The sequence below is a fragment of the Copidosoma floridanum genome, unplaced genomic scaffold, assembly GCF_036245765.1.
Source record: "Copidosoma floridanum isolate Cflo_tuat_1 unplaced genomic scaffold, Cflo_Japanese_pri ptg000013l, whole genome shotgun sequence".
Lineage (NCBI taxonomy): Eukaryota > Metazoa > Arthropoda > Insecta > Hymenoptera > Encyrtidae > Copidosoma > Copidosoma floridanum.
In genome coordinates, this window is record NW_028321890.1 from 9,778,813 (window position 1) to 9,801,142 (window position 22,330).

The 22,330-nt window shown below is 30.5% G+C and overlaps 1 protein-coding gene across 2 annotated transcripts in view; it reads right to left on the minus strand.

Moving 5' to 3' along the window:
• Positions 1-3,099: 3,099 nt before the first annotated feature.
• LOC106637022 (5'-3' RNA helicase armi-like) overlaps positions 3,100-22,330 on the minus strand; it is a 56,576-nt gene continuing 37,345 nt past the window's right edge. For both annotated transcript variants that reach the window (XM_014349640.2, XM_089591204.1), the window contains exons 4-7: positions 14,299-14,876; positions 3,994-4,569; positions 3,659-3,904; positions 3,100-3,575 (exon numbers count right to left, since the gene is read on the minus strand). In XM_014349640.2, coding sequence (XP_014205126.2) covers positions 3,255-3,575; positions 3,659-3,904; positions 3,994-4,569; positions 14,299-14,876 — 1,721 coding nt within the window. In that variant the 3' untranslated portion in view covers positions 3,100-3,254. The remainder of the gene's footprint in view (positions 3,576-3,658; positions 3,905-3,993; positions 4,570-14,298; positions 14,877-22,330) is intronic.

The following is a 22,330-nucleotide window of genomic DNA, read 5'->3' on the forward strand; positions in this document are numbered from 1 at the left end:
CGACCATATGATACGAGCCACATAACCTGTAATGTGTCAACTTATAAATATCCTACATGGCACCTTAAGTTTCACCGAGATTTTGGATGCATCCTGCGTCGTACATCGAAAATCTCGGTGTACGCTGTGTCGTACATCGAGAATTTCGATGTACGATATATTTACACGCAAAGTAACCGTGCACACACACCTTAATTTTTTATTATCAGTGTACGTTAAAAATAACGTGTCATACATCATACTTTACTGTTCATACATGCTTATTGACGATGCTCTTTTATTTTCATCTAAGTTTTCAGTGCTTGCATGTGAGAGCAGTGATTATTTAGGACAATAATCCTCCGTGTACATCGAAAACCATTCTAAGGGTTAAATTTTTAATAAAATTATGAGTAGTATGTACATATTTTACTCAGGCATGTTCATTAAAAAACGCAATGAAATACATTGGATACTGTGTATTTCTTAGAGTTTTTAGCTGGGGCCTGATCTTCTAAGCGTATCGTATGAACGTGTGTACATACTGTGTGAACACGCCGGTATAGGGTTAACGGAGCTCTCTGATTAGTCAGAGGAGGTCTGTATTGACTACATTGCAAACTAATAAAACATATCTCGTATTACACAGTACACGGACTTGTGTTGAAGTAATACTCAAGCGTTTATAGTGCTTGTAGTACAAATTTTGTCCTTAGTTATTCACATAGGATTGTACCACTTGAGACATTGTATTAGTTCGTGATATAATAAACACAGAACCTTTCGTGTATTTATCGAGGTACTGTGTTCCTATAGGTATCAAGCACATATCGCGAATATTGCCTTCCGCTGTGCCAGACCAATAGTTCTCGTTTTTCCCTTGGTGGCGCTGCTTCAAAATTGTGCACGTAGCGAATACAGATACGCTGCCGTAACCGACGCAGCAGACAGTGGCGACAGTGCAGACACTGCAGAGTGCACACCACCTGATGTGTGTATATAAACACTCACACATTGGAGACCCGTGCGGCGATGCCAAGGCTTCCCTCATTGCAACTTCCCCCTTGCCCCACAAGTGGTTCCCCTCGCTATCTCTACCGAACGTCCTTAAAAATATTAAAATTAACTATTAATTGCTTAAAAATGATTTTTTGGTGATATTAGTTGTAAAATAGCATATATAGTTTCATGTTTCGTGAATTGGGACATGTTCAGTCAATTAGTACATTTACCTTATCATCGACAATGGTTGAGAGCTCTAATTTAGTTTTCGATTCATTCTATGTATTATAAAAATAAAACGTACTTTTTTTGGGTGATCTGAGCCATGTAGTTATTAAGGTATTTCAAAATAAAAAATGAACAACTTATCGTGGGCTGTTATGGAAAAATTTGTATGACCTAAAAATAACATAACTTAGTAATGGTTAAAAAATCGATAAAAAAATATTTCGATACTTCAAATAGTCCAAATACTATAGATTCATATGATCCTGTGATTTTTATCAGTACTCATACTAATTAGAGAAAAAATTACTATTTTTTAAAATGAAAATAAAAACTTTGGTTAGGTTTATAAGATTGATGCATGTATGTCATAGGAATTAACTATATTACGTTCTGTCGGTAATGCCGTGAGCTTCCCATATCTCGGACCCCGCTTCGCTGCCACTCTGACAGACTGTATCGAACGAATTAATTATGTTTGCTTTTATCTGCTTTTTCGTTTAAAAATCACATGTAACCTATTACGTAGGGATATTATTACCACCAGTCATACTTGAAGATTACTTCACTTAAAAATCATTGTTACGGTCAAGCTAAAGTACTTGCCGACCGTGGGGATCTTTTAATTCGAATAGTTCGGGAATCACCGAGGATCAATAAAACTTTGATTATTCTTAACCGTTTAGAAATAGCGTTTATTTTAATTGCGTATGCATGTGTTACAATAGCGGTTAGCGAAGCTCAGAGCGTGCTAGTTGAGACATGTCTGAATTTACAACAGAAATAGCGGAAAGAATAAACAAATTTAACTACATACAAATACACACAAATAGTCCTTATCAGTATCAAAATTATTTACATTATATTGGCTAACATTTATACTGGATTGAACGTTAAGAGTCCCAGTACAATAAGGAGATAAGATTAGACAATATAAGTTCCCAAAGTAAAGTATGTATGAATATAAGGTGAAAGTTGCGATATTGATAAGGGATAATTTTAGATAATAAAGCAAAGTTACAGATATTACAATTCTAGGAAATCTAACTATTACGTTTTATGCCAAGGAACATTAGAAAATTAAGAAAGAAAAATTAAAAGTTCACGATTGGCGTGAACAACTACATGAATAAGCATTAATTGGATCACCATTTTTTATTCCACTTGTACCAAAGAATAATTATTGTATAGTCTTGATTCATTAAGTATTAATTTTTCAAGTTCGCGAGTTTTGTTTGAATAAAGGTCACGTGTTTATTTATAGCCAATCAGATACCATATAAGTCTTCCTTCGAAACTATTTGTCTTACAAGATAGAATGTATATTTTCCATGTAATCATTTTTTTGAGGTAACAAACAATTTTTGTAGGTTCCCACGTCAAAACCCACGTGGGGTGATACGTAGGAGCTCACGTGGGGTTCCACTTAGATATTTTCTAGAGATGACTTGGAAAATAAAATTTCAAAAACCGTTTATAGAAAAAAATAAAAAAATTGTCAGCTCCTTTTCATAAGTTCTTATAAATTAAATGTACCACATTAATGGAATATAAAAACCAATAAAATTTTTATGGGAGCTTTATTTTGTACAATAGTGAACGAAATTTTTGTTGGTTTTAATTTGACTGCAACACTAGGGTAGATATTGTATCCCAAGAGAAAGTTCAGTGAGAAATTTTTTATTTGTTAGGGAAGTAAAAGACATCCTGGTTCTCTATGTTTATTAATTTTATTTCTAAAAAATCGCAGTGAAATTACATTTTCGAAATACTTTACTGTAACAATAAAAAATAAAACAATAAAAATTTGTAAAAAAATGTATAAAATCAATTTTTAAAAATTTTTGTATAAAAAAATATTATGAATGGTTTTCCACTAAAAATCCATTGTAAAATGTTACTAGATTGCTATTTTAAAAGTTAAAAATCTAGTACAAATCTGTTTCTGATTTGCATGATTTTTTCGTAACATTGTATACAAAAATTTTTTTCATAACTTCATAAAGAAAGATTATTTGTAACAGTTAATAGTTTTAAAGTGTCAAGTTTCATTTAAAGTTGTGACCAGTCACTGAATTCCGGGCTTTGCAGTGCGTTATAACGCTTCGCCAGTAATAATCTTGTTCCAATAACTCAAGATGGCCAATAATAATAAGTAAAACTCTAGCACGTGTTATGGCAACATTTAATCTTTCCCGTGCGGCTACAAAACCAAGAGAATGTCTTACGTCGGTTTTAACCTTTTCTTCTAAAGTTCTTACTGTTGATAGCAAAACTACTTTCCTTTCTTGTCCTTGAAATTCTTCAACAGTTCCAACCTTGGGTAAATCTATTTCATGTTGGATTAGACGATTTTTTATAAAGTACACCTATATAAATTTTAAGTTAAAATAAATAAGTATAGTTATTAGCACTCGAAGAATTAAACTTGTCATTATAATAAAAATCATACTTGTTTGGAATACGGTGTAATGATTCCAATATCACTAGATTTTAGCCCATTATTATAGAGCATTAGGAGGTACATGTGAATCTGTATAGCTTCTTCTACGTTGTACCAGCTTGTACTTTCTTTATCTTGCATATTTTGTCCTTTTGCGCAATGGAAAACAATGGATGGCGGATCTCCGATTCTTTTTGGCACTAGATCAACCAATCCATGTAATAATTCGGCTTCGTCGCTGTCAACAGGATGTACCTGAAAAATTTATTTAAATATTGTAAATAATGAAATTCTACTTGTCGTTAAAAGTTTATCATTTTCACGTGCAAATACTTATGCAGTACCTGTGCTATTAACTCAGACTCATAAAACAATTCATTTGGCAAGGAGAGTAAATCCGGTAAACTTCTATAGTTCATTAGTAATTTAGTTATCAGTCGTGGGTCATATCCAGTTTCGAAACCTTCGGGATCCTTCTGATATGGGAACTGCTGTAGCAATCTTACCAAAAAACTGTTATTAAGGCCGAAGTAACCAGCTAGCCAACTTTGATTGACTGGTCCCAGTTGTTTCGGATCGCCAGCTAACACCACTTGGCTCGAATTTTTGTGCGCTAAACTAAGAGGGATCATGATCTCTGGCTCACTAGCTTGCCCGGCCTCGTCAACAAATATGTGAGTGAAGTATCCTGGCTTACAGCCTATATTGTACAAGGACCCAAAAGCTGAGCAGGTTCCAACAATTATTCGGTGTCGACAGAGAGTTTGTAGCGACATATTTTTTTGACAGCCTTTTTGGTTTGCTTCATAAGTATGACCAGATCGGGTACCCTCTTCAGCAATGTCCGCAGTCATACAGTAAGGTATCAGTCGCGCGGGTATCCTGTCATTTTCCAGGTAGTAGTAAGCCACAAGGCGTACCTGAAATTTCATTGAATTTTAATTTTGTTCGTAAAACAACAAAGTTAAAAGTTTGTAATCAATGTCACATTGAGGTACATAGGGTTAAATGGTCAGCGAAGCTTTCAAGTATGTTCTTTTCAATTTTGAGATTATGTGAAGACATTATTTTTATTATAAAGTTAACTTTTTTCAATCCCTATAAATATTATTTGCCAATTTTTGACAACGATTCGTGAAAGAAAAATGCTCTTCATACAAAAAAAGGTACGAAAGTAGAATAGTAGTATTTGTCATACAAGCGCCATCATCACCGAGGCTATTTTGCGGCTCGAGAGACCTGTGAAGCAGGGTCCAAGGGACCGTAGGATATTCTCGATTGGAGGTCAGTTGTGCGGTGAATGCTATTTTTTCTATCGAGGGCGCTGGAAACACCTAAAGGTAGGTAAAAAAATTTTTGACATCAATGTACAGAGTAAAACTTCTCGTGCCCACCTAGTACGTGTGAAATGATCATTTTTCTTTACATTTAGCTGTGAGCTGACTGACTGCTGCGAAGAGCACTGTATATATACTACATTGAGTCTCTATCATTTCCCTACGTCTGGGGATTGAATAAGAAATTTCTGGGCTCAAGAAACAGTATCAAGTGGCGCGGTAGCGCCACATGCAAGTTTGAGTAGCAGACGGTGCATGGCTACCGCGACACTATATACGCTCAAATTCGCATTTTGAATTTTCGAAATGGTAAAAAAATTATTTAACATCATCATATATGTAGTAGTGTGATGTTATTCGGCTTTTCTGATGCTAAACTGTGATTTGAAAAAAAAATCCCAACCAGAAAAGCTTTTTTAATTGTTTTATCATATATACGTTCTTGAAAAGTGCTGATTTCATTTCAAGAATTTTTACGTTCAGAGCAAAAAGTTCCGACTCTTAAGTTAGCCGCGGACGAGCTTTAGTAGTATATATCGAGCTAGTGTTCAGTTCGATGTGAAGTTAGTCGCGATAAGAGTATTTACTTTATTTATATTATTATATATACATATATATATATATGTATATATGTGGGTGTGTATATGATGATAATAATAAATTCAAGGTACTGAAACAATCAATACATCAGATCTCATCTCATCTCATCTCAGAAAAATATACAATAATTTCAATGATAAGCATCACATTGATAAATTTTCTTGATTCCCTGGTCATTGTTAAACACATACAGTGGCGCTGTAGTAGCATTTCTTGATGCCCTAGTCACAGTAGGCTGTGGACGCGCAGTACGTTGCGAAATTCATGTGGTCGTTACGAACGAGTCATATCGACGCCGGTGTCAGAATCTGAAGGATCTTGCAAGATCTACTACGCCTGTGCACGTGCTTTTCCAGTTCTTCTCTAATCGAATGCTGATTGCTTTTATAATAACGTAAGTAATAATTAACCGTTTGTTACTATAAAACAAATTTTTTTTTTTTGATATACTTGAAAGGCGTGTAGATCACTCACTTACGAAACCATGTGGTTTTTTAGTGTGTGGCACGGACAGTGAGGTTATGTGTCAGGATAACGTTTTTTTTTTAAATAAGGCAATGTATTTCGGGTATATTAAATCCAGAGAAAATTTCCTCATTTTTGTCTTCCATCTGCAGGGGCCTTACAATACGTGACAGCGAATGACTTAAAATTTTTAAAAGTAGCTTTTGTTTTTTTTTTTAATTTTTATTCAAGTTATTTATTGTTATCATGATCGCACTGACTCTTTTAACGATTTATAAATTGTTTTAGCATGACCACTTTGTAAGGTTAAATTCGTATTACTTGAAATTCGTAAATTTGTAAATTGTAGATATCTTAATACACCCCTGGAGCTGGAGGTTTCATATGAAATAATGTATAGCACTTACGTGATTTTACACGAAAATAATTATTTATTGTTTTGATAGTGTAATGTTATCTATGCTATGTACGAATTAGTTGATAAAAGATGGTAGTAAAACAAAAATTTAACAAATATTCTTTTTCAAAGGGATATGAAAGTTATGATTTTATGCGTCGAATTTTATTTTACAATTTCTCCTACACTAGACCATCGTATATGTATATATTTGATGTATAAGGTGTATTACGTGGCCTAAAGGATTTATTATTAATGAATTATTGATTGAAAAATTTCTTTAGGTCATAAACATATATGTATAATAGTAACATTAGTTTTAACATTTTCCATTGACTTTTATAAAAAATTTCAATGTTAATTATTTATTGTGCGAATTGTAAAATAATTTTATGCATTAAAATATCTATTATAAAATTTTTCGTATTCGTTAACTTTCGTATTCCTTTAATATTCCCAATCCATAAAAAATATCTCTTTTACTGAGATACCATCATGCTTTAAAGTTTTCAGATTAGTGCAGAACCAAAATGATCGAAGGAATCTTCAATGAACTCATGTGACATGTAAGACAAATTTTTGTGCAAATCGATAGTGATGATCGGTTTGATATGTTGTCACAAGCAGAGGTGGGCAGCATAATATTAACGCGAGTACTTAACTTTATAAATATTGACACCGTTGCACATAAATTTGAGATGATTATCTAGCGAATTTTTATACTTGAGAAAAATTCCTAAAGTTGTAAAATGTATGTAAACCCAAGGACAGAGTACTGTGAAATTGATATAATAATGAATTGAACTTTTTTTTAAATTTTAACTGACCATTGTAACATGAAAGTATATAGAGATTTATTCTTTATAAGAGTTGAATTTGAATATACGTGAATTGAAATTGTATTTTATAATTCAAGACGAACACCTTGCTCTCGCCTCTGTAGTAAATTTAACCTACTAAAAAAAGAAAAGAAAAAAGAAAAAAATTAAGACTATTATTATGCTGGGTGTAATAGACGCAAAAAGAAATAGTTATGCGTAAAAGCCTGTCGAATCTTTACTAAAATAAATATAAGGTTCAAGTCGTATAATTGAACTTTGAATGCGTAGTTTGTGAATGGCATTATAAATAATATACATAAAGTCAATGTGCAGTTATATAAAACGCGGACTGTTTCGGACATTATATTTCTTTTTATATATACATATATAAAAATGATAATTACAAAATTTGATGCTTGAGTGTTGTTATGTGCTTTATGTATATTATACACTACATATTGTAAATATGAGATTCCTAATTCCTTGAGGAATAAGTAATCTCTCATCATTGACAATCGTTCCAAATGTTCTTTGACGTTGAAATAAACTTTTTGAGCTAATAAAAGAAAGAAGGTGAGAGCAAAACGGGTGAGAATGTGATATGAATGCAAGTAAACTAGATGGTGTAAATGTTGTATAATGAATTTGTAGAAAAAGTAAAAAAAAACAACTCCGAAGTATTTCATGCACAGAAAACAAGACAAGCAAACAAACAATGTATGATGCTGAGGCCAATATACCTAGTCATACTGTTTAAGAAAAGTTTTCAGCTAGTGCATTGACGTAATATTTTTAGACACGCAAATCCAATGTACAATACCTATATTTTGAAACCATACTTTATATATACCAAGGGTAGCAGTAGCAATTTTCTTTTCCAATCACTTTTTTACAAAGTGGCGGCAAATGTGTGTTAACAAAGAACGATTACACAGCGATATAAAAGTGAGTTATAAACTATTAGTTACTGAATAACGGGGCGTACATGTTTATCTATAAAAAAAATGTCTTTAAAAATAAGTATAAAGTTCTGCAAGTTTGAGGTTATTGTCTCTGAAGGTATTCTTAATCAAACATTTTAATTAATTTTTAGAAAAAATAATAAATTTTAATTATTCAACAAATCCGTTAAGAAATTCTAAGAAATGAATTTTTTATCAGAAAAATTATGAAATCTATAAAAAAACTACCTTTAAAAAAAAAGTATAGAGTTATGCAAGTTTGAGGTTATTGTCTCTGAAGGTAGTCATATTCAATTAAAATAAGTAATTTTTGGGTAAGAAGAATTTTGATCATACAACCAATCCCCTGAGAACTTCTAAGAAATGAATTTTTATCAGAAAAGTAATGAAATCTATAAAAAAAACTACCTTTAAAAAAAAGTATAAAGTTATGCAAGTTTGAGGGTATTGTCTCTGAAAGTATTTATAATTAATTATAAAAAATTAATTGCAAATATAAAACATAAATAATTATAATATTAATTAAACAAAATTATAACACCTATATGGCAAGAACGAATTCTGTTTTTTCAATTTAAATATAAAAATTTTTAGTATCATCTTAGGCATGAGAAAGCAGTGAAATCTAAAATTAATAGACAAATTTGAAGATAAATTAAATTAAAATATTTCAGTATACAACAAAATAACTATCACATAATTTATTTTTTATTAAAAAAACTTTCTTCACGAAAAAAAACTAAAAAGATTAAAGACAGCAAAAAAAATTTTTTAAGTAAATTGTATTTTTCGTTTTTAAACAAAATGATGAAATGCGAGAAACATTTTTTGCACGTATATTTTATAACTTTCTAAGACCAAAAACCATATTATTTGTATACATTCTGTATACTCATAATACGGTTTTTGGTCTTAGGAAGTAATGAAATCAACAAAAAAATTCAAGTTTTTCTTTTGTAATTAGTAGTAATTTAATTAAATATAATACAATCATAAAAAATTTATTTCCGAGATAAAAAATAATTGATTATAATATATATTTAAAAAATTATAAATCCCATAAATCGAGAATGAATTTAGTTTTTTCAATTGCAATACAGATATTTTTAATAGCATCTTTGGCATTAGAAAGCAGTGAAATCCAAAATTAATTGACAAATTTGAAGATAAATCAAATTCAAATATTTCAGATTGTAACAAAATAATTTATTTTATAATAAAAAAAATTTCTTCACGAATAACTGAACAGATTAAAGAAAGCAAAACATTTTTTACGTACATTGTATTTTTCGTTTTTAAATGAAATGATGAAATGCGAAAAATTTTTTTTTATACATACATTCCGTATACTAATAATACAGTTTTTGGTCTTGGGAAGTAATGAAATCAACAAAAAAATTCAAGTTTTTCTTTTGTAACTAGTAGTAATTTAATTGAATATAATCAACCACTGGAATAACACGGTTATATCTAACATTACTCGTGAAGGATATTATATTGAATAATATAGTACGTATTACATAACTTGCCGGGACTGATTTTTGAGTTTTTTGATGAACAATCAATACCAAGTTTTTACGGATAACAGAATGTATAAAACAATGTTTTTGTATATTTCTAATTAGTTGATTATAAAGTCAATAGTTAATCACCAACCAAGAAAAAATATTTTATTTAAATGTTATAATAAGTTATTTCAATTTGCTCCTCAAGCTTGCGTTTCGTTGAATGTACAGAAGAAAAAATTCTTTGTAAAAAAACAAATCGAAAAATAAAAATTCAATTTGTACCCTGGTAGACAATGGACCATTTTGTGAGCATTTATAAAACGTTTTATCTAGCTTTTTTCCAGAATTTTATATTTTGACAAAATAGCTGTAAAATTCTAGAAAAAGGTTAGAAAAAACATTATATAAATTTTGAAAAATGGTCGATTTCTACCAGGGTACGGACTTTTTTTTTGCCCATTTATTTTACGAATCATTGATTAACTTATAAGCACCATTCAAATGTTATTTAAAATTTCTTTTTAAATTATCATGATTTAGTAAAAAAATTATTAATAAACGAATTTATACTAAATGCACACTTAAAGGTACTTTATAAAATTAATAAACTAATTAATAATTAATTGTTATACAAAGAATTATCTATTACTGTTAATATGTAACATCTAGAACTCGAAAATCAGTCCCGGCAAGTTATGTAATACGTACTATATTATTCAATATAATATCCTTCACGCGTAATGTTAGATATAACCGTGTTATTCCAGTGGTTGATTATATTCAATTAAATTACTACTAGTTACAAAAGAAAAACTTGAATTTTTTTGTTGATTTAATTACTTCCCAAGACCAAAAACTGTATTATTAGTATACGGAATGTATATTTGCAAAAAAAATTTTCGCATTTCATCATTTCATTTAAAAACGAAAAATAAGGTAAAAGCACCAGTACGTGAACACTTCCTAAAATTGCACCAGTAGATTGAACAGCTTGAAAAAACAATTTTCAATTTAAGTGGATGAAAAAAAAAATGTTTCTGATATCCTTTGATCGTTCTGTAGATAAAACAAAATTTGTATTTCAGTAAGTCTTTATACTCAACGATAAAAAAATTATTTATTCGTGCAACTTGTATGAGGTGGCTTGTGAGACTGTTCAGGTACTGGTACCATTAGGTTTTACCTATGCCCAGTACTTGAACACACAAAAACGATTGAAATCACTGTTAATCAATAATAATAGTATGTCAAGCCAGTCGTTATAGTTTTCATAATATGTTACCAATGAAATTAGAAAGAAATTTTTCGATTTGGTTATTTGCAATACATAATAAAAATAAAAATTAGTAGAAGACAGCTAACATAACCTCTCTCCCATTTAATTAACATGGGATGTTCAAGTACTCGGTCAAAAATACGTATCGATACCAATACCTGAACACGCTGTTCATCTACTGGGTCATTGGTAAAAAAACTTTAAAATTAATTTATTAATTGTACACATGACCTAGAAAAACTTTTTTGTTTTTTTTTTTAAAGGAAAAAATATAAACTTACTGGCGCAATGACTGTTTTGTTGTTATGCAAATCAGAAATTCAATAAAAATGAGAAAACAAAGACTTTATGGAAAAAGTGTTCACGTACTGGTGCTTTTACCTTACAATATACGTAAAAAATGTTTTGCTTTCTTTAATCTGTTCAGTTATTCGTGAAGAAATTTTTTTTTTATAAAATAAATTATTTTGTTATATTCTGAAATATTTGAATTTGATTTATCTTCAAATTTGTCTATTAATTTTGGATTTCACTGCTTTCTAATGCCAAAGATGCTATTAAAAATATCTGTATTGCAATTAAAAAAACTAAATTCATTCTCGATTTATGGAATTTATAATTTTTTAAATTTATATTATAATCAATTATTTTTTATCTCGGAAATAAATTTTTTATAATCGTATTATATTCAATTCAATTACTACTAATTACAAAAGAAAAACTTGAATTTTTTTGTTGATTTCATTACTTCCTAAGACCAAAAACCGTATTATTAGTATACAGAATGTATACAAATAATATGGTTTTTGGTCTTAGAAAGTTATAAAATATACGTGCAAAAAATGTTTTTCGCATTTCATCATTTTGTTTAAAAACGAAAAATACAATTTACTTAAAAAATTTTTTTTGCTGTCTTTAATCTTTTTAGTTTTTTTTCGTGAAGAAAGTTTTTTTAATAAAAAATAAATTATGTGATAGTTATTTTGATGTATACTGAAATATTTTAATTTGATTTATCTTGAAATTTGTCTATTAATTTTAGATTTCACTGCTTTCTCATGCCTAAGATGATATTAAAAATTTCTGTATTTAAATTGAAAAAACAGAATTCGTTCTTGCCTTATAGGTGTTATAATTTTTTTAAATTAATATTATAATTAATTGTGTTTTATATTTGCAATTAATTTTTTATAATTGATCATAAATACCTTCAGAGACAATAACCTTAAACTTGCATAACTTTATACTTTTTTTTAAAGGTAGTTTTTTTTATAGATATTATTTAACAGCTTTGTACAGTTTTTAGTTAATCAGTGAGTGACGATTTTAATTTCAAGTATTTTTACCATGTAGTAGAGAAAGCATAGGGTCTTCTCTGATCTTGAATCATTAAAAAGCAGAGAGAGAGAGAGAGAGAGAGAGATTAGATTCGTTCGAGGCTTAGCTCAGCGTCGCTCGGAGGCCAAAATATAGATATTTCAATACACATGGAGCTACATAGTTTTAGATGCCTCAGAGGTCCTCCGAGCTAAGCCTTGAAAGAATCTAATGTCAAGACAACTGTTGTCTTCTTTTCTTTCCCTGCACAACTGGAACAAGATCACATCACCCCTCCCCACTCTACGTATTATATCTCTAAGGTCCCTACTCGTACAACCGTATGTAAGCCCAAACTGTATGCAAAACAAATAAGGTATGTATTTCGTATGCACTGGACGTAAGGAAAGCGCGTAGCATCTAGTGACTAAATTGATAACTTTGCTTATGTGTAATATCAAGGATAAGGAGTTAAATTTCCTTTGTTGAATGTCAAACATATATTTTCCCATATCATACACGTACTCGGCTGTGTTTTCATAATGTAATAGTCTAAATGGAGAAAATCGTTTCGTAGTATGTATATTGATGTTTTTCATTAAGATTATTAGATTTTACAGTAAGACAAGGACGTAACCATCGTAAAAAAATAGAGTAAGATTTAAATAGCTAGTATTTTATAATTGACACAAATATAATCTAAAAAATTCATAAGCGAACTCAGGTGCTCTAGTTTTTTCTACTTTTTTATGAACTGTCCAAAAACTAAAAATGTTATCATTGAGTCAAAATAGATTCTAATCTAAAAAAGGAAAATTTTGGACGTCTATAGAAGTGCGTTTGCAATTTTCAAAAAAACAAACTTTTTGCTGTTTTATTGAATATTTCTGTACGTTTGAAAAGTAAGTAAAATAAAGTTCAATGATGTTGTATATATCGTTTTGCAGCACTCTATGACTGCCCCGCAAAATCACGTAAAATTCTTGTAACTTCTCCGTGATTGTAATATAAAAAAAAATTTCATGAGCCCCCTACGCTGCCGCATGTAGTAATTCCGTGACTTACTTTGAAGATATCTATTGAGATATTCACGAGTATTTATTTTAAAATTTTCATAAGTACATGAGTAAGTAATATTTTTATTCTGAATTGTTCGTTAAAATTTTGAATACACAACATATTAGTTAAATAATAAATTACTACTTATAAAACTATTAAACGAGTGAGTCATTTCTCAGAAAATTTTAGTTTTAATGTTTGTTTAAAAAAATTTTTTTATTGAAATTTAAATTAAACTACAAAATATTATCGTTTTAGTAGAAGTATAAAAAAGCCAAAACGGTGTCGAAAACAAATTAAACTGCTTAAACTGCAAAAAGATTATTTGCTTTACAATAATTGTTTACTTAAAATTGAAGACTCGCTTTACGCACACAGCGCACAACGGTCAATAATATGCGTAATATGTTAAAGGCCATTTGTTTATCTATATAAAATGTATTACTAACTTAAAATCAAGTGAAAAAAAATTAATTTTGAAAAGGCTCTTTCTTGCCATTAAGTTGGAAAAGGCTCTTGCTTACTCAAAAGTTTGAAAAGGCTCTTTCTTGCATTAAGTTTGCAAAAGCTCTCTCTTGTCATTGCTCTGGAAAAAGCTTTTTATTGCGCTGAGCCGACGTCGTATGGACCCTCAGTGAGGCTGACGAGTGACGTCGGCCTTAGACACCTATATCGGCGCGATACTAGCGCTAATCTAAAGCTCCTTTCTATACTAATATATTAATATAACCATTAATATCACAATTATAACCACCACATTTTTTTTAAGGTTTGTTGTCAATGCTTGTCATAACGTCTACGAACAAAAATTTTTTACGTGAATTTCGTATGATTAACATTAAAAATGTGAATTACCAAGAAAGTTATGATGAGATAAACTACAGGATTAAAACTCAGAAATACTCACCAAATCATTATTTAAAAGTGCCTTCGAATCCAATAACTTTTCCGCAATAAGATTGGCTGAGCTATTCGAAGGTGTAGCAATGATGATTCGACTATCTCTAATATTTAGATATACTTGTAGAATGGTTTCTACCATAGTTATTGTTTTTCCAGTTCCAGGAGGCCCAAATATTACGTAAGGCAAAGGTCGTGCTAGACCTTTCAGAATATTTTTAACGGCTTCTTTCTGGTAAGTGTTTAACTTTTTGTTGAACCAATGGATCAACTTTTTTAGTATCCCATGGTCTTCATTATTCATCATCCTTAATGGTGTTACTTGTTCTATTCCTCCACCTTCCTCTTCTACGAAATTTATCTGCGGTTCTTTCTGCACCACTCTTGTAGGAAAAAGTACATCTGGGCCGAGATTGGGTACCACCATACTGATGGCTGCTTGGCGTCGGTGTATCACTGTGGAGGAGGTTGCAAATCTTACCGTGCACTCTTCACTTTTGTAAGACTCATGAAAAATAGGATTGAACTTTAAGTACACGTCTGTATTTATGATTTTGTGAATGTAACTTTCATAGTTTTTGGCATCTGAAAAAAAGTCATATTACAAACATTACGACAAGAAAATACGAAAAAAGATAAAAATAATGAACTTTTGTATAGATTTTACACGTTCATAAAGTATTAACTATACTCAAATTGTTAAACTTGTAAATGAGAAGAGAGTCAACAAATTCATGCAAACATAATGAGTGCTGGAAAAACATAACATGGTAAACTACGAAGATAAGCTTTTAGTCATCAAGTTGTCCTCATATACACATTTTGTAGCTTTTCTATTGTATAGCCTGACACTGTTTTCGTACCTTACTTTAAAATTTTAACTGTTACAGGACGAAGCCATATTATTGATGAGCCATATTATATATGACTTGTCCCCGAGTAGAAATGAACCTACAGTTTGGATCCAGTCTGGATCCATCTACTGTAGCTTTGGATCCAGCCTGGATACATTAAATGGATGAAGGCTGGATCAATTGTGTTCGCAGTTTTGGATCAATAATAGATCTAGGCAGCTGGACTTACAGATAATTGATAAAAAATGGATTAAGCCTTGATCCAGATGCTGTATTATTCAGCGTGTTATTTATTGTGAAAAAAAGTATTGTCATTTATACTGTAGAAATTATGTCATAAAATAACTAATTGACAATGATTGTAATTTGAAACAGTATGTGAAAATAGAACTTATTGAACGAATTAATGTAAACAAATAAATATTAAATTATTTTACTTTTTACATATTTAAAAGTAAATAAGAACATCTGTAATAGAACAAAACTAGCTTTCGTTTATCGACTTGTCAATGTTATTTTCAGTAGCAATTTAATTTGTCATAGACAGTAAATCCTGGTTAAACAAATAGTTAATTTTGTTCACTCCAAAACTTCAATCATTAAATACATACAGACAGCTTGGTTTTTGCTATTTTTACTAAACTTTCCAGGTAATATAACCTTATTACTTTTATTTACAATCACAGGATTTTTATTGTTTAGACTGTCCGACTATACTTAACATGAACAGTGTCAACTGTAGTGCGCTAATGGGGTGACATTTTCAATGGTTAATTTACAACTTAAGTCATAGCTTCATACATTAATTGTGCAAGCAAGAATATGATATATATATATATATATATATATATATATATATCATTTGTAAGGCAGCCAGTTAGCCAGTATATGTTGTGTATGTGTACGTATCATGAGATCTCATCATCCAGTACTTTAGCTAAAATAGACCCATTATGGATCCAAAACTGCGAACATAATGGATCCAGGGCTTGATTAATATAATGGATCAAGTCTGGATCTAATCATCCATTTCCCTTAACATCTTTATACTCGGGATCATGCTGACTTGAAAATTTATAATCATGTGATTAAAGCCTTTTTATCCGTTGCAAGATTGGTTAACACAGCTCACGTGGTTTGTTTGGTAGATCTTTTAAATGATAAGTTGGGTTAAATTATAGTACTTAATATTTAAAAAACAATAAGTTTACTATGTTAATAATAATCTTGAGTAGTACTTCTTTCCTTGTTTTTCCTAATAAAAGCATCAACAAACGATTGTTTCATTAAAGTTAATTTTGGATGAAATTACATAATATAAAGTTTTATTTTGGGTTGTTAAAATATTTCTTATATGGGTTAAGTACATTTTTATCATAAAATTTGTTTAAATTGTTTATTAATTTAATAACATACATCTAGGCATCACTTCAAAGGTTATAAAATATGATTGTTAAAGACTTACTAGTTCATGAAGATGAAACCAACAAAACAAGCCAACAAAATTGTTACTTTAAAAAGTTAAAAAAAAAAAGTATTTATAGTATGAAAGTAAAATAATACATATTCACAATAACAAATAAATTACGAAATGTGCGTTTAGCATAACTAGTTCAATAAAATGAATATATTTCTTGAGTTCATCAAACTATACTTTTAATACAAAATTTAGCCAAAACCCCGTATGTAATGCTATATGTAAAACCATATGTTATAATACATGGCTTTCCTGAAGTTATTACAGAAGTAATTCCACATATAATTCCGTCATCCTTTTTTCAGGTGGGTGTCTGTTTAAAAAAAATGAAATAAATTTCTCAAATTCTTAGGTGAGATCTCAGGTGCTTTCTCAGATGAGATCTCACCTTAGAATTTGAGAAATTTATTTCATTTTTAAGGAATTTACACGAAACACTTTTAAAGAGGGACTTTGAGATTATACCTGATGGTCGTAGACATGGGAAAGCTAGCCAAGAGAAAGAACACCAAGGAAACACCGCAGCATTAGGAATCACCATCGAGAAAACGTAAGGTAAAAGTACCAGTATGTGAACACTTTTTTCATAAACTCTTTGTTTTCTCATTTTTTATCGAATTTCTGAATTGCATAACAACAAAACAGTCATTGCGCCAGTAAGTTCATATTTTTTTTCTATCAAAAGAAAACAAAAAAGTTTTTTCTAGGTTGCGTATACAATTAATAACTTAACTTTAAAGTTTCTTTATCAATGACCTAGTAGATGAACAGCGTGTTCAGGTATTGGTACCGATACCGAGTACTCGAACATCCCATGTTAATTAAATGGGAGAGAGATTCTGTTAGCTGCCTTCTACTGATTTCTATTTTTATCATATATTGCAAATAACCCAATCAAAAAATTTCTTTCTAATTTCATTAATAACATATTATGAAAACTATAACGACTGGCTTGACATACTATTATTATTGATTAACAGTGATTTCAATCGTTTTTATGTGTTCGAGTACTGGGCATAGGTAAAACCTAATAGTACCAGTACCTGAATAGTCTCACAAGCTAGCTCATACAAGTTGCACGAATAAATAATTTTTTTCTCGTTGAGTATAAAGACTTATTAAAATATAAATTTTGTTTTATCTAAAGAACGATCAAAGGATATCAGAAACATTTTTTTTTATCCACTTAAATTGAAAATAGTTTATTCAAGCTGTTCAATCTACTGGTACAATTTTAGGAAGTGTTCACGTACTGGTACTTTTACCTCATGATATTTTCAATAAACACAAAAGTTCTAACAATGTTGTGAGCGCCACGAGTGCTTGTGCCGGAATTGTGAATATGTACAAAAACCTAACATCGGGAAAATTTGTCTTCCTGCAAGGCAACAATGTGTCCAATTGGTTTTGTGCGCTTATAAAACAAAAATGACAGGTAAAATCTACCATGATTAGCAAGGTTAAAAACATATAAAATCGTGGTACATGTCCCGACCCATGATAATGACGGATGTATGGTGAAAGCTTAGCTCAGAGGGTGCCAGAGCCACTCAGTCCTTATTTATTAATGGATTAGTGTATCTGTGTATATTCATCGATAACGTGGATCATCAAGTTCATCGACAGTATCACCCTACACAAAATAACACACACTCACAGATACACTAGTGCATCCATAAATCAGGATCAAGTGGCCCTGGCCAGACTAGTTGGAAAATTGCTGACTGCCATGCTACGTAGTGTGCCCACTTTTTTCCAGTGGTTCGAGCGCCCCGCCGCGGCCAAGCGGCCGAACCAGGCGCACATTTTTTTTTTATTTGCGAAGCACAGTAGGGGTATGAGAAGAGTGGATTCGCGTGGAAATGTCCATATAGGCGCACATTTTGGAGACGCGTGAAAGGGGTATACCAAATGTGCGCCTACGAGGAGAGGAGTGGAAATGTCGGCTATGTAGCTGTATATATCTGAACGCACAGCCAAAGCAAAAGCGACGATACGAGTTTTTCTTTTTTGAGAGTCTTTTGACTCTGCAACCGAGTACTATGTATATATTTAACTGACTTGCTCTCGCTCTGGCTTCAATGTTATCTATAAATCTTATTTAATTAAATCGTAGAACTAAATGCTCATTAATTATATACACAAAATTTTGATTTCAATACATTATTTTTTAACTCTCCCGTACTCTTAACATTCCCAAATCCATTTATGCTTTCAAAAAATTAACCACTAATTTGTTAATTTCACACATCCTAACTGCTGTAAACTGTAGGACAAGCTCCGGAGTATATCCATGAACATATATAACTTCAAAAGAGTCACCTTCCGTCCTTCGGATAGCTAAGATGGTGAAGGCTTATGCCCCTTCATAGATTGTTTTGCACTTAAGGGTTCAAATCCACTTTATGGTAGATATTTTTTTTTTTTTTTTTTTTTTATTCAATGTATCATTTTGTCTTCATTTCTTTTATTTATGTTTCGTTAAAAATATATATTTATATATATGTAGTCAACATTTTTTTTCGGATAAATTAAAACAAATTAAATTGATATTGTTACTTTGATACAAGGCAATTCTATAATCTTATGATACTATCTCAGAGTATGGTTTAAAAAAAAAATTTGTATTCTGTGTAAACAATTAATCTTTTTACCTGTAATTAATTGTTAATGTAATTTTTCAGAAACAGTTACCAAAATTTTTGACAGTGCGTAAATCATATACTGTTAACAAAAATTTTTTTTCCTCTGTTTAGAAGGTGGCACTATATATATTTTTATAGATGAATAAATTTACAAAATATTAAAATTTCACAATTGAAATTGCTCTGTTAACCATCGCAATCGATCAATTAATTTTACATCGTATGCAACACACAATGATTCGCATAAATTTATTCGATTGTTTGTAGTTGATAAGATAAACCATCAAAAAACACCTCTTGCCACACAACGCAAGGCAGCTAATTTTTTTTTTTTTTTGTAGTCATAGTAACAACCGCATTGTTGGTATCTTCAACCATGTGACATAGGTTGCTTTTATTAAAAAGTTCGCGAAACTTTCACGACGAGTAGCTTAACGTTAAAATCTTTAAAATGCCTTTTTCATAGCTCTACATATTAATTTTTGAGAATCATAGCTGAATTAATTTATCATAAAGAAGTATGCACTTGAATACAGTAAACAATAATAGTTTGAATACTTCACGATTTTAAGAATAAAATGGAAAACTAGAATAAATAATTGGTCGATTTTTCAGAAAACTGTAGATTCTTTAAAGATTTTGCACTACAAATGTATATGTTGATACTATTTTGAGGAGGTCGTCGTGGTACAGTCAATTTCAAAATTGAATTTTAGTGTTAGAAATGTCTTTGTTGTGATTATTCTTAACAAAACAGGTAAATAATTTAAAAATTAGGTGTATGGAACAGAAAAATTCCCAGGAAAGTAAACACAAACGTTAAAACAACAAATTAACCTAACTTTCGCCTCGGACTGTACCACTATGCAGGTATTCTAGTAACGTTGTAACTGGACTCTAAACTGTTATATTTTAAAAACGGTGAAGATAAGCTTCCCCAATTTTAGTATACTTATTTCAACTACAATAAACCCTAACAATTTAATTTTTTAAAAGATTCTTAAGAAAATTTCAAAAGTTATGAGTAAAAACGTGCATTTTCCGACAAGTCCTTCTAAAAGCATGTGTATAAGTGGCCAACTTCGCAATTTTATTCCTCAAAAATGGTGTATCTAGGCTCTTTAAAATTTTAATATGTTATTTATGATAATGAAACATACCTATACAAATTTTTTCAGAAATTTTTTACACAATGAAATATCACAACATCCCCCGTAACTTAATCGAAGTTTTTGCTAGCAGAAATAGACCCAGACTCAGTTTTTACTAATATAGAAATTTGTAGTTAAAAAATTTTTTTAGTTCTCACAATTCCTGATTCTAAATAATTTACCACGTTAGCATAATAAAGAGTTTTCTCAGAGTAATAGGCGTAAAAGAGCCTTTTCAAACTGAATATAAGAAAGAGCCTTTAATTTTTATTTCTCCGATTTTAAGTTGGTACTACATATATGTGTGTATATATATAATTGATCTATAAAAATATATACATTACTACCTTAAAATAGAAGTAAACAAATTAGTGAAAAAGGCATTGATATCTTTTTGTTGAACTCCTCGTTTTGCTCTCCAGTATAGAATAAATGTGTGGATTCGTACAGGGGTACGAGACCAACCGAGAGCTGGGTGAGGAGCAAATAAGAACTCAAAAATGTCGAACAATAATCTTGAGCGACGTTTCGTTGGGCTTAACTATACCAATCGACGCCGACACCTAAGTGCGAGTGTACCTCTGTATAAAAAGGCTTTTTCTTTAAGTTTAAGAGGACTTTATTCTGCCCGAAAATTTAAAAAAGCTCTTTCTTGACTTTTACTCTAAAAAGACTCTTTCTTGCACTCACCCGATGGTATCATTGTTAAAAGTATTACGATACTTTTCCTGCATTCAATATAAATGATTAAACTTCCTTTATAATCTACAGCTTAAAAATATGTTTATTACAATCATCACCCTTGAAGGTAATTCATTTTTTTTGTTTTTACCAAAATACTGCGGTATTATAAAAAATGTTTAGTCTCAGAATCTTGCCGAATAAGTTTCATTACTTATTCATCGAACTGTTTCATTCATTATTGTTCTTCTGGCTGTCTAAAAATAAGTAAAAGTAGCACACCTTATTAAAGATTTGCAAAAAATTTTAAAATATTAACAAAACTATTTTTTATTGTGTTCATCAAATTTATTTACTGATTAAAATTTCAACATTAAGTAAATAGCAGTAAACGAGCGGCTTTTTTTTGTCGTAAATAGGATGTTCACAATTTCTTAGGAGTTTTAGAATACACAAATTATGTTAAAATCCTTAAAAGTTATTTTAGTATTATAAAATTATAGAATTGCCTTGTATCAAAGTAACAATATCAATTTAATTTGTTTTGATTTATCCAAAAAAAAATGTTGACTACATATATATAAATATATATTTTTAACGAAACATAAATAAAAGAAATGAAGACAAAATGATACATTGAATAAAAAAAAAAAAAAAAAAAAATATCTACCATGAAGTGGATTTGAACCCTTAAGTGCAAAACAATCTATGAAGGGGCATAAGCCTTCACCATCTTAGCTATCCGAAGGACGGAAGGTAAGGTCACATGTGCTCATGGATATACTCCGGAGCTTGTCCTACAGTTTACAGCAGTTAGGATGTGTGAAATTAATAAATTAGTGGTTAATTTTTTGAAAGCATAAATGGATTTGGGAATGTTAAGAGTACGGGAGAGTTAAAAAATAATGTATTGAAATCAAAATTCTGTGTATATAATTAATGAGCATTTAGTTCCACGATTTAATTAAATAAGATTTATAGATAACATTGAAGCCAGAGCGAGAGCAAGTCAGTTAAATATATACATAGTACTCGGTTGCAGAGTCAAAAGACTCTCAAAAAAGAAAAACTCGTATCGTCGCTTTTGCTTTGGCTGTGCGTTCAGATATATACAGCTATATAGCCGACATTTCCACTCCTCTTCTCGGAGGCGCACATTCGGTATACCCCTTCCACGCGTCTCCAAAATGTGCGCCTATATGGACATTTCCACGCAAATCCAGTCTTCTCA